Source organism: Hylaeus volcanicus, chromosome 6 (genome assembly GCF_026283585.1).
Source record: "Hylaeus volcanicus isolate JK05 chromosome 6, UHH_iyHylVolc1.0_haploid, whole genome shotgun sequence".
Classification (NCBI taxonomy): domain Eukaryota; kingdom Metazoa; phylum Arthropoda; class Insecta; order Hymenoptera; family Colletidae; genus Hylaeus; species Hylaeus volcanicus.
In genome coordinates, this window is record NC_071981.1 from 25453788 (window position 1) to 25466972 (window position 13185).

General features: G+C 36.0%; 1 protein-coding gene across 1 annotated transcript in view; it reads left to right on the top strand.

Moving 5' to 3' along the window:
• Window positions 1-13185, top strand: part of LOC128878811 (intermembrane lipid transfer protein VPS13C-like) — a 15160-nt gene continuing 1975 nt past the window's right edge. The window contains exons 1-46 of the mRNA XM_054127347.1: window positions 1-242; window positions 334-441; window positions 511-637; window positions 717-864; window positions 935-1146; window positions 1215-1389; window positions 1457-1923; window positions 2018-2239; window positions 2298-2410; window positions 2481-2689; window positions 2762-2928; window positions 3006-3123; window positions 3189-3491; window positions 3611-3743; window positions 3834-4064; window positions 4131-4270; window positions 4333-4430; window positions 4501-4700; window positions 4779-4958; window positions 5024-5216; window positions 5307-5476; window positions 5555-5938; window positions 5998-6164; window positions 6243-6504; window positions 6626-6692; window positions 6892-7229; window positions 7314-7452; window positions 7514-7806; window positions 7890-8058; window positions 8133-8324; window positions 8413-8651; window positions 8736-9000; window positions 9071-9225; window positions 9293-9495; window positions 9564-9900; window positions 9962-10174; window positions 10243-10719; window positions 10795-11064; window positions 11133-11489; window positions 11557-11736; window positions 11795-11929; window positions 12007-12158; window positions 12236-12404; window positions 12486-12679; window positions 12754-12940; window positions 13014-13148. Of these exons, the coding sequence (XP_053983322.1) occupies window positions 102-242; window positions 334-441; window positions 511-637; window positions 717-864; window positions 935-1146; window positions 1215-1389; window positions 1457-1923; window positions 2018-2239; window positions 2298-2410; window positions 2481-2689; window positions 2762-2928; window positions 3006-3123; window positions 3189-3491; window positions 3611-3743; window positions 3834-4064; window positions 4131-4270; window positions 4333-4430; window positions 4501-4700; window positions 4779-4958; window positions 5024-5216; window positions 5307-5476; window positions 5555-5938; window positions 5998-6164; window positions 6243-6504; window positions 6626-6692; window positions 6892-7229; window positions 7314-7452; window positions 7514-7806; window positions 7890-8058; window positions 8133-8324; window positions 8413-8651; window positions 8736-9000; window positions 9071-9225; window positions 9293-9495; window positions 9564-9900; window positions 9962-10174; window positions 10243-10719; window positions 10795-11064; window positions 11133-11489; window positions 11557-11736; window positions 11795-11929; window positions 12007-12158; window positions 12236-12404; window positions 12486-12679; window positions 12754-12940; window positions 13014-13148 (9534 nt within the window). The 5' untranslated portion in view covers window positions 1-101. The remainder of the gene's footprint in view (window positions 243-333; window positions 442-510; window positions 638-716; window positions 865-934; window positions 1147-1214; window positions 1390-1456; window positions 1924-2017; window positions 2240-2297; window positions 2411-2480; window positions 2690-2761; window positions 2929-3005; window positions 3124-3188; window positions 3492-3610; window positions 3744-3833; window positions 4065-4130; window positions 4271-4332; window positions 4431-4500; window positions 4701-4778; window positions 4959-5023; window positions 5217-5306; window positions 5477-5554; window positions 5939-5997; window positions 6165-6242; window positions 6505-6625; window positions 6693-6891; window positions 7230-7313; window positions 7453-7513; window positions 7807-7889; window positions 8059-8132; window positions 8325-8412; window positions 8652-8735; window positions 9001-9070; window positions 9226-9292; window positions 9496-9563; window positions 9901-9961; window positions 10175-10242; window positions 10720-10794; window positions 11065-11132; window positions 11490-11556; window positions 11737-11794; window positions 11930-12006; window positions 12159-12235; window positions 12405-12485; window positions 12680-12753; window positions 12941-13013; window positions 13149-13185) is intronic.

Genomic DNA, 13185 nt, shown 5'->3' on the forward strand with positions numbered 1-13185 from the left:
TGCGAATTTCTTAAGGTTATGACAGGGAGCCGTGCTAGAAAATCGTGTCACGCCAAACGTGACAAGTAAACACCGTGGTAGAATTACATAAATGCAAAACGATGTTCGAAGGTGCTATAGCGGCGTTCTTGAATAGGTTTCTGGGCAAATACGTCGAGGACTTGGACACTGAACAGTTCAACGTTGGTATTTTTTCCGGTGACACTTGTCTGACTGATCTTAAATTGAAACCTGAAGCTTTGGTAAGCTAGTTTTTCTTCTGCTCAACATGATTTTCCTAAATTTAATAAAATAATCAAAGAAAAGTTGATCCTAATTACCTGTGACTTACAGTATCAGCTTGGTCTACCTATCCGAGTAGACGTAGGACTGGTAGGAAAGATAGTTTTGAAGATACCATGGTCCGGATTGTTTTCTCAACCCATTGTACTTTGTATCGAGGTAAGAAATCTGTTAGTTTCAAAATTTCTTTACAATGTCGATAGTAATACCTTGATTTCGACTTCCAAGGATGTATATATAGTAGCTGTACCTGCTGCTTATGGTACATACAATGCAGAAATACAGAAGAAGCTGATGAGAGCAGAAAAGAAAAAGATATTGGAAGATTTAAAGGAAGATGAAGGGTACAGAACAGGTGGTTCATGAATTTAGAATTAATACATTCGTTGTGCTACTCCCATAGGATAATCTTTAACATCTATGATTACTTTCAGAATTATTCGATAACTTATTGGCATCCGTGACAAAAAACTTTCAGATTTCTATAAATAATGTACATATTAGATATGAAGAGAAGCTAAACGAATCTCTGTGCGCTTGCGGTATCTGTATTCAAAGTATATCCGTGATGACCACAAACAGGTAGCCGTCGCTTTTAGTTAATCATTTACGTTATCCTTTACTTGTTGTTATTGAATTTTTTAAATTTTAGCAAATGGAAACCTGGTGTCTGCTCGAGTAACACGAACACGATTTACCAGTTGGTACGAGCAGAATCGCTGAGTGTATATATGGATCACGACACGGAATCTTCCCTTCCGAGTAATAAGTACGATTGGGATATATCTAGCTTTCTAGAGTGGAAAGAAACGATGCATAGATCTCTACAAACTTTTGGTATGAGGAACAAGGAATTTCAATTTCGTGAGTATACAAACTTATGTTTTCCTTTCTCTTAATCTTTGAAAAAAATTAACGATACTGTTTTCTAGTTTTAAAGCCTTTTACGGCGAAGATAAAAATAATCATACATAAAGGAAACGAGGCGCAAACATCTCGTATGTTGGTCGATATTGTTCTTCATGATGTAGCGATGCAAGTTTCGGAAGCACAGTACATTACTTTTTGTCATCTTTATGATTCTTTGTTACGCGCAACTATTAATCGGTAATATACTCGTAATTTATCTTATTTTAAATTCGATGCAACTTTATCTAACTTAATATTTTTTCAGACCCTATATTAAATATCGTCCAAACGAAACTGTAAAAGAAAATCCATCGGCTTGGTGGAAGTATGCTTACAATTCAACGTTAGAGTACAACGTAAAATCGTACACGTACGCAAGAATGATCGAACATAGGAAGAATTACAGGAAGTACAAAGAGACATGTTTGCAAAGTTTACTTCGACCGAACGACACCGAGTTGAAGTTAGATTTACAAAAATACGAAGATTGTTTGACGATATTGAATATAGTAATTGCTCGAGAGCATGCTAGACAGGAATTGAAAAATAAAAGTATCGAAGAGGAATGTCAAAATGTGAATAGTAGCGTTGCGGTGCAAAAGGTCATGGAAGATACACAAAATTCGAATACAGAGAATAACGAGACACGAGAAACTAACAAATTGACTCACCATAATATTAATACCGGATCCACGAAGAAAACAAAATTAGAAAAGCTACTGCAACCGATCGGTAACATTTGGAATGTTTAGAATGTTTAGATAATGATACAAACTGAATGGGTACCTTAAGAATAACGGGAGTAATTACTAATATTTTGTTTCAGATTATAAATTCAATTTCACCTTAGCAAATTCTTGTTTGAGTCTCCTAACCAATGACAAAGAAATTCTCGTTATAACTATAACTCAATTTTTGGCAAGTATCGAAATACAGCCTACACTATCCGCTTTCAAGGTATCCGCTCGAGCTGAGAGTTTTGTAGTCGAAGGAGTTTCCTTGGATGGTGATCTAGTACCCCTAATTACAGTGGACAATGTTTTAACAGGTACGAAGATGATACTTTTCTTTTATACGATCTATCTGACTTTGATTTATTCGCGTAGGAAATGTATCGACCAATTTCTTGGCGATAGACTTTGAGAAAAACGGAGAAAACGTGGATCCAACTTTCGATGTGTCTATAAAACTGGAACCAATCGAAGTGACCTATTATCACGTAATAACGATACGATGTAAAAACATACGTAGATGTAATTTTATCATAATTATCTTTTATTTTATTTCAGCATGCCACTATGGAGATTATTCAATTTTTTAAGTTGAATAATGCAAATATTCAAACTACAATTCTGTGGGCATATAAATTATACGAATACATAAAAGGAAATTTCTTAATTCTGGTAGACAATATTGTTTCCCAAACTCTCCGAATTAGTTTCAAGATAGATATCAAAGGACCGTACGTCATATTTCCCGAGTACGGATCGATACAGAAGTGAGTACGATACGTGACGTTCGTAAATGTATAATTGTGATTGGTCTTTATCATAACGCAAAGGGATTTTAGAGGTGGACATATTCTTATTGTGGATTTTGGTAACGTGAGCGTGTCTAATGAACTTCAAGCGACCAACCTGCAACTCGAGGATGCGACCCTTATGGAATTGGAAGAATTACTTTACGATAGAATACACGTTATATTTTCTGGAGCACAAGTTTTATGCTGCCATTCGGGTATGTATATTTTCTTCGCGAATATTCTCTACAGCTCTGATATTTATACTCAAAATGTGGTCTTGGTTACGCTACAGGAGACGATTGGAGGTCAGCTAGGCAAAGAAAGGATTCCGAACACCATTTTATACCAAAGATACAGGCAAACACAACTATCTCATACAGTATAAAGCCGGAATACCATCAACTACCAAGGTATTTTTATTATTTTCAATTAACATGGAATCAAATTTATTGCAATTTTTCTTTGAAATTTTTAGAACTAAAGTGAACGTCTCGATTTCGAGTATAAAATTCAATTTATCGGAAAACAAGATACAGTTGATCATCCATTTCTTGAATTCATTATTGTTGACGTATCAACAAAATGTTGAAAAATACGATAACGATTTAGAACGGTACGTTTCCAAGAAGAATTTGTATAGGAACATCGTGTCGATGAAAGAACTGAAAAATGTGCAACGCGGCGTATGTCTGCTTTCGGTTGGAACGCTGCAAAATAAATTTACGCATGTTACGAAGGAACTTTTGACGAATAACGTGCAGAAACAGAAACTCGATAGGTAACCAAGTAAGATTAAATACTAACGTACGAGATATATTTTATAATATTTTACCGAGTCACCAAATACTTAGCCGGTCATAAACATATAAAATATTTGAAACTTATTTTACGCACCAGGAGCGTCGTATCTTCCGAGGTCAGTGAAGAAGACTTGGAATTACTTTCAAAGACTATTAATTTATCTGGATTCGACGATAATATTTCTCCGTGCAACCATATTAATTTACTATTGAGATTTGCCATTGGAGAGGTGCTTTGTATATCAATATGCTCTATTTAATCTTATATAATTGTTATAAAATAATTTCACAATATTCTAATAATGTGATCAAATGTTTAGTTATCGGTTCACTTGGTAAGCATAAATCATGGAAGAGAAGAGCCTTATTTAAACTTGAGGTTACACGCATTGTATCTTGAAACTGCGATAATGCAGTATGGCCCTGCTATACAATTTGGCGTGGGATCCGTTCTTTTGGTAGACAAAACAAATGCCGGAGTAACAGGATCGTACTTGGAATTAATATCTACCGAAGAGCCGCACGAAGTTTTTGTTATGTCATACCGTAAGGTACTTTACAGAAGACTTAGAATTATTATCTTTGCGTCAAATTTTTCTAAACGAACATTCCCTTAGGTGAAATCGAATTGTCCTGATTTTAAATCCCACTTCAAAAACATCGAGCGATCTCTCATCGTAAACATATTGAACGTTAACGTCAATTTTCACAGGCCTGCGCTATTGAAAATAAAAGAATATTGGTACAACTTGACCGAGTAAGTATTCGATAGTTGATAAACGTGATTTGTTTCGATGACAAGTATTGATTTTTTTTCAGGATTGTTGAAGACAATGATCTTTTCAATTTCGGGGGAAAGGTATTCCATAACATTGTACAGTGGAAAACGAAAGAGGACGATCCACCGATTCCTCCTGGTACGGTTCGATAAAAGTAAAGTAAATGTCGTTCGTTTTCAAATTTTTGTATCGCTCTGTCCTCTCTTAGGCGCAATTAAACTAAATTATTCTGCAAGACTTAGCGCACTCGTTCTCAAATTCTGCGACAAAGACGTGGATTTATTAGAAATTCAAATTCAGGGATTGGAGAATGATTGCATTTACAATGCCAATGAGAGAATGGTTTTACGCGTACATCTAAGACATTTGTCCGTGGAAGATTTAAACGAAGAGACTCTTTATTCAAAAGTGAGTTTCTAATTTACACTTTGAATTTTTACGCTTCGAATGTCACACGTCGCTCAACTTACTATGTTTTGTTACAAGCTCCTCACGACAGACGAGGATAAAGTTCTCGATCTAAAGTACGTGAGGCATATGCCAAGACTGTATACGTGCGCTGACATTGACACGAATCAGGATGACGTGATGTCGGATGGAACATTTAAACTTTCCATTGGAAGAATCAACTGTGTAATTATTTCTAAAATACTCCACGATTTAAAGGTACGCACTCATATTCTATCAAACTTCCAGAGTACCGATATTATAAATCTTATTTATTTCTACAGTATTTTTTAACACCATTCACTTCAACGTATTGTTCGCGGTTGAAAAATTATGTAATTAACAAGTTGATAAATGGCATCAAGGAGTTCAAAAGAAGCGCGACAAAACTACATATTTTTATCGATATTCAAGGTCCGATATTTCTTTTACCGCAATGGAAGGATGTTTCGAGCAGTCTTCTAGTACTAAACACAGGTTTTAGCTCCTGGATATAATCTATGATTTATGATAAATCTTCTACAAGTTTTTGTCAATAAACATTGACGTTTATATCGTAACTTTTAGGTGTTCTATCGGTTGAAAATTTTTTCAAAAAGGTCGAACAATCTGTTCAAAATAATAAAATACCTGGCAGCGATACGTACCAGTTAATAATCGATAACATACTGGTGAAACTGAAGAACATGACTATATCCAGAGCGATTATGACGCTTAGTCGAGACCTAATAATTCAAGTAAAGTTCAATACCTTCTAAAGCTGCGATCGTATACTAACTTAATCGACAGACGTTTAAATACATTTCTTCTCGTAGGAACCAATCATCGAATCCGTACATATTCACTTTGACATCAAGAGAAAAACTGAATATCGCAGTGCGATGGAGTTTCAAACGTATGGTTTATTTAACGTACAAGGTTCTGTGGATACCATATACGTTAATTTAAGCCAGAAAGATCTTAAATCTATTATATTGGTGTGGAAAGATAATATTTCGAAAATAATACCATTCAAAGATGCGTATGAAAATGAAACGCAGACTACCATGGAAAGACAACAGAAGAAATCTGATCACGACGACGCGATGGTGAAAAAGTTGGAAGATTTTCTTACTCACAATGAGAATTCTGTGTGCGAAGTTAATTCGAAACTTACGCTGGATGGATTCCAATTGAATTTATTTTTAGATTCGGAAGAGGTACACGAAAAACACTTTCAATTCTTACTAACTATCTAACCGATTTCTTTCGATCGTAGGTACTTAGTTCTCCAGTTCGTGATCTGAACCGTGGCTTATGTAGGCTAGTATTTGGAGAGATGATTGTTACGTATGCATTCTACAGCGATAAAAGTTTAAAAATGAAACTGTCTCTGCAAAGTTGCGTTCTACAAGACACGCGGAAAGATTCTCATGTTATAAGAACGTTTGTATTCGTACAAGTATTCTATTCTCTTTCATTTTAACATGATTCTTAATAGTAACGTACTCGTTCTCATTGGAGGATAATTCAGTCGCCTGCGAGACTAATAGGGGTACAACCAGAATCCTGCATATCCGTTTCAATGTCGCCTATCGTTGATATTGCGTACACATGTGCTCCAGCTGGAGAAAAATGTTTCGACGCGCTTATTCAAGAAGTTAGAATAAATTTATCCGTACCATTCGTGATGCACTTAACACGATACATCATGGACTCCCTTCCAAGCGAACAGATCGATGAGGGAATCATCAATCATGGGTACGAAGGCAACAATCAAACAGCAGTAAGTGATCGAGTTTACGTCGTATCGAATTCATTTTAAGCGCGACTATTTCGAGTGTTCCCGAGTATTTGTTTGGTGACGTTAAATTTGGTTTTTCAAACTACATTTGTTTTAAATCAAGAGCAGGGACATAACCGGTGCAGAAAGAGATAGATTAAAATACGCACAATATTTTAAGGAAGAACCAGGTATTTACGCACGTTTAACGCTGTTGCTTTAATTGTTGTTCTCTTTTATGTTTACACCGTGTAACAGCTATCGGTTAGAGGACTATGAGACTGGAGTTTGTAATGTTACTTCGATATAATTATGCATGCATACTGCAATTTATCAATTGTTGAGAGGTTGTACACGTACAATTGAACAAGTTTCCTGTATGATATCTAGATGCTTCTATATCCGTGAGGATACACAAGCCAGAGATCTTATTCTTCGGAGATCTGAAAGCAAACAACGCACACGTGATTCTACTACAAGCGGAAGTGACCATCGAAAGTAGCAGACACAGCTGTTCATCGTCGATTGTCTGCACTCTTACGGATGTACGTGCTAAAACGAGAAGACAGGAGAATTATTCGAAACACAAGCCGTACTGGTTGCTGTGTCCCTGCGACATAGAAATTTGCAGGAAAGAAGAAGCGCCTGAATGTAACGTTCACTACACCGTCGCCGTAAACACTATTAACGTTCACTTCTCTGCAGAAATTGTACGCACATTTATCGATGTGAGTGAAAATAACGATTAAATGCTCGTTGAATTTTTGGAAAAATGTACATCGACCGAAAAATGATACGCGTACTGTTCTTAGATATTAAACGAAGCTACAAATTTTGGTAGCATTAACTCGAAGATAGAGGAAAAGTTTCCGAATCAAGATTCGAACGTTCACACTAATTTATGGACACCAAAGAAAATATCAAACGTACCATATAAGAAGCTGACCGATGGTAAGCGTTCTGACACGACTGACCTTTGTTTCGAGTACTCCCTTTGAATCATACTTTACAGATGATTCGCATTTAGCTTGCGAATACAGCGACAGAGTGGTGACTTTTAACTTGAAGCCATTAGTAATTTGCTTGCTATTGGAGATCGAACATTTGACGGAAAGAATTCCTGTTATAAAAATAGAGAGTATAGTCACGGCTTCGGTGAACGATTGGTTCAACGACTTCAATTTTGAATCCAGTATAAAACTCCACGCGTTTTGTTATAATGCAGACTACAAAAATTGGGAGCCTCTAATCGATTTGTGTTCGGAGGATGACATAAACTATAGACCATGGGAATTAACGATAAAGGTAAGTATTCTCCGATACGAACTTAAAATTCTCTTTTCTATATATTTATCTTTGAGTAATCATCACTTCGATTGCATGTACAGATGCGCCATGGCGAAGCGTTCATGATAAATTCCAGTTGGACCGATCCGTATCAGCATATAAAACAGGATGCATTGAAAACCAAAAAGAGAAGTCTTAGAAGCACCGATCAAGATATCACGGACATGGTTTTCATAACTCCAGATAATTTAACCGTATCGAAACCAAATGGTACTTCAAACGCGGTTCTATAATTAACTATAATTAACGAATATATAAGTAAAGTAAGCATCGATATTTTTTAGAGACAGAATTATATTCAACGTACGAAGAAGATTCCGATACGGATGACGACGAAAGGCAAAGAAACTTAACGAGAACGTCTAATTATTTATTTAACAGTAACAGTAGCGGAGAAGAAGATAGCGAAAGCGATGATTCTAGTACAAACGAGGACGAAGGATTGGAGTTGACACCGGAATGCAATGCAGATTCTTGTGAGAACCTTATAATGAATGTTATAATTCCATCTATTCTCCCATTTTTTTTTTTTTTTTTTTTTTTTACAAAAATGTTTATTTACAGTTGGACCTCTTGGGCGGGAATCAATAAAATCAAACGATTTAGCAGTTTACATTACCATATCTGCAGAAGACAAACTCAACGTTGTAATTACCCCTAATCTAATAGCCGTAACGGACATTGTTTTGAATGCATTTCAACAAGCTACGAGTGGAATACCAATAGTACTTGCTAATACTAAAAAATTGAATCTACAAAATGATATCGGTCACGATAGTCGCATAGAGCTTCTCGCGGAAGATGTTAGTACACACACTTCGAGTAATATACGAGATATCGAGGAGAATGCTGTTCCTGGAATGATTTGATTTTTTACTTGGTTCTAGGAAGATGATAAAAATGTTACTCGCGTTATAACGAGTCAAGACTTTCGTGATCTTCATTCACCAGCGAGTATTCCCAGCAGTCCGGAACCAGAGATACAATCTGGTCGCGGTAGTCCACAATGGGCTGAAAACGAATTGGATTTCATTGATCCAGATATAAATCTACAAAATCGTTCGATGCCAATCGAGGAGATATTTCAAAATGATTCATCGATCAGGATATACAAGACAATCACTGGAGAAGTATTACGCGTCAGTTTTCAAGGTACCGGTTTTCTTTTATGTACAAATTTATCGAGAAACAATTTGCCTCGAGTTTCTGATTATATCAACAGAGTTTGACGATATATTGGTATACTGTCCTAAAAGAAAAGGTTGCAATTTGATTCCACTACGACCTATCAGACACGAGGTTCGCTATCATTTAGTCATAGAAGCTACAAATGACAATTATTTGAATCGTACAATTACCGTGCGATCTCCCCTACAGGTAAAACATCTGATATTAGTTTACACGTTTCGATAATATTTCACACTATTTTGTACTTTGATTACAGTTTCGAAATGAAACATCTTACGCGCTGGGTCTTTACTATAAAAAGTCATTATTGGATAAGCTAGGACTCACGGGTATCGGCAAACCTACGAATCCCTTTGACGATAACATCAGAATGACAATCATCGAACCTGATTCTACTTACAGTATTCCTTTATATATAGCTTATCACCTTCCTATACACATACTGCCTGCTTATTTAGAGTAAGTGGAAGTCTAGAATACACGCAGTGCGACTGTGTGCATGCATTATAATAAAAAATATATTCCAGAAAGTACCAAGTGAGCGAAGAAGGAATTTATTGGAAAGAATTGAATACGACGATGAATTTAGCTAAGGACATCTGCTGTAAAATGAAAGAAGATGAAAATCAATCTGTATTTTGCGTGAAAATCTCTTACAATGAAGTTCCATTAACGACAAGACCAAGTTGTCAAGTACCGAACTACTTAATAAGTATTCACTCCCCTCTTATTTTCAACAATCAACTACCATTCGTTATAGACGTCAATATACCTTCCATCAACTATGAACTGAAAATTGAGCCAGGAGAAAAAATTAATATGCATTCATTGAATTGTAACAACGATATTCAATTTGTCTTTAAGGTGTGTACGTTAACATAAGAAATTACCGACTGGAATTACGTTAATAAATAATTGTTCGTAGATTCAAAACTATTTGGGCGCGTATTGGACTGGTACCGCGAAGCTAAACACGAATTTAGAAAGAAAATTCGTTTTAATGACCGCGGACAGCGAATCAGACTCGACGAAGCCGTTTCTATTATGTATAGAATTGTGTAAAATTACGAGTTGGCATATAGTTATTCAGTCTCAATATTGGATGATAAATAAATCTGGATTGCCCTTGTTCATTCAGGTAGTCGCTCGAATTCAAAGTGTAATTTCGATATAAATATTATATGATTCACGATTTATTATTTTTAGGAATGTCACTCACATACGATCAACGAACTACCAGAAGAGGAACTGATAATATTCTCTCAGAAAAATAATAAGAAGGGTATGGTAAAATTGAAAGCTCACCAATCCGAATGGTCTTTGCCATTCGGGCTAGAAGGAATCACCTCGATGTCTTTGATCGTATGCAAAGATACGGAACGTGGACGAAAATATAAAATTCTAACAGAAATCGAGAGTTCCCGTCTTTCGCCAAACTTTACAAAGATCATAACGTTTCTACCTTACTTTTATATCAGTAATCAAACTAAAAGAACATTGAGATTCATGGAAGAGAACGATCAAGCGGACTTGTGGAACGATCTTCCGTCTGGAGAGAGCATGCCATTTTGGCCAGTCACGGAATCGATGAGGATGAGGATAAAATGGAGGAATAGCCAGTTGGTATCTCAACATTTTAGTATTAATCATATAGGGAAGACGATATTGAGAATGGATAACGGCGTAAGTAGTCAAGTGTTTTTAGTTGATAAAGCAAATATAAGAGTAAATGTTAAGAAAAAATTGATTAATGTATAGTCGGCGATCAAAGTAGAGATCGAAGGCGGTGTCAAGTCTCCGTTCTATGTGACATTCCAAAAGAGCATGCCAGGCGATATACCCGTAAGAATAGATAATTTTTGCGATGATTTATTTTTGAAAATTAGTCAACATAATTTAGGACAAGTAGCTCTTATAAATCCCTTTCAAAGTCTCTTATACACTTGGGACGATCCTACGAAACCCAGGGAACTTATTTGGAATGTATATAACAATAAAAAAACTGGATACAACGCTAAATTCGAAAAGGTAAAGATGTGAAATATTTAGTTGAAAGAAGCGCATTATTGCATACTATTTTTTTTTTTTTTTTTCAGGACGGATCTGGACAAGAAATCGTGCCCCTTGCGATCGTAGATAAATGCAACGGTATACCAACGTCTGCATCTTCCTTAAAACAGCAGAATAATAAATCGACATGGTTGGAAACCAAGTCTGGAAGTTTCAGCAGTAGCGAAAGCAACGTCTGCGATGACGATTTGAAATCATCCGCGTTGAAGCAGGCACAAACAGACAAAACGATAATTTATTGGATGAGCTACATGGAAGGCAACCAGCGAGTTTTATTATTCACCCAACGTGAAACAGTATTTCTAAAAGCGAAGAATATCATTGATCCCGAGTCTAGCAAAAAGGAGATATTCCTTTCCTTTGCTGGTATTGGCGTTAGCGTCGTAAGTATCTATCGATATTTAAAGTTCAAGCCGTGATTTTATTCTAACATATTTTATGTCGCTACAGGTGTCAAAGTCTAATGAAATTCTAAAGGAATTAGTATACGCGAATATAACGAATTCTGCGGCTCATTGGGAACTTTACTTTGGCAGAAAATGGAAAAGTTTATCCTTGGAATTAAGCGCTTGGATCGAAAGCAAATATGTCAATTCTTGTAAAAAGGCACAGCTAGAGAACTTGATCGATGTACGTATCTTGTAAATCTTAAGCGAGAAACGAGATAAGTACATGCATACATTTCCAGGTCGACCTTGCAAAAATGCACATGACTAAGCCGTTCTTTGGAAAGTTAAGAAGAACCTACTCTCCAGGAATATGGTTACACTGCAGAAAATCTATATCGTTGACTTATTTGCAAGGCTATGTGCATAGAATACAGGTAAAAATTGTGACTCTTGGAAAATATTCCGCTTATTATTCCTTCAAGATATACGAAATACTTGGTTTAAATTCCAGGTAGACAATCAAATTCGCAATACTACGTTCCCAGTAATTCTATACTCAAACTTGCAAAAGAGTATTATTAATCATGCAGGGTGCCATAAATTGAAACATTCTATAGAATTTGCATGTTTGAAACAGAAGAAGCGGAATTACAATGTTTACAAGTGCGTAATCGTTGCTAATATATTCGCTCGAGTGAATGTTTTCCACATTATTTGAAGTAATACAACGTATTTTGCAGAGGTATTTGTGTTATAGTCAGAGAATTTGACCTGAATTTACAGGAAGGTTTCCTTTTGTCTCTGATCGACTTGATTCCAAGGAAACCAGATACTAAATACTCTATTGCCGCAAAATTGAGAAAGGACGTTTCCAGCGTTCATATTTTACCTCCCAGTAAAAGTAATTATGTACGTTCAGTAACATTCCTTTTCCGTTCTTTGTAGCAGCAAGTTCTTGACAGTACATTGACAGTAAGATACCGATTGCAGAATTCAACTATTAAGAGGAAGAATGTGATAGAACACATGTATATTTCTCCGATCTTAATACGCTTAATATTGTTGGCTGATACAGAGAGACCTAATATTTATAATATTAGCGATATTGCAGATTACAAGAATATCGTCAGATTTATTTTTGAATATTCTGAGAAAGGAGGATCTGAGAAGCATGCTGAATTCAGGTTCGGAAGTATACGATGCTACGTTTAAGAATTAAGACGATAGTCGTGTACTAACTTGGATGTTTGCATTTTAGACTCCCTTGTTATCAAAGAAGTTTTATCACTGTTGACAATACGGAACTTCTGTCGGATCTTTCGCGATCTTACGAGGCTCAAACTATACAGCAATTTCAGGTTTTAATTCGTTCGACTACCGTTTTGGGCAATCAATACGGTTATAATTTTCGATCGCCGGGCGATAATTTTTACGAGTCTAACACGGTGAGAATTGAACCGAATAACGTTTACAGATATTTTGAAATCTTAATTATTGCGCGTACCAACGTATTTGCAGTTGATCTTGTGCGGAGATGATATAGCAGAAAAATTAAGCCACGAAGTAGCATGTCAATTGGGCTACGCCACCGCGGACACTACACAAAACTCAGTTTTTAATTTCGACTTCGAATTTGGTGTAGTTTCCTCTAAGGTACATCGAAGATTCGACCAAATTCGACAATTCCATT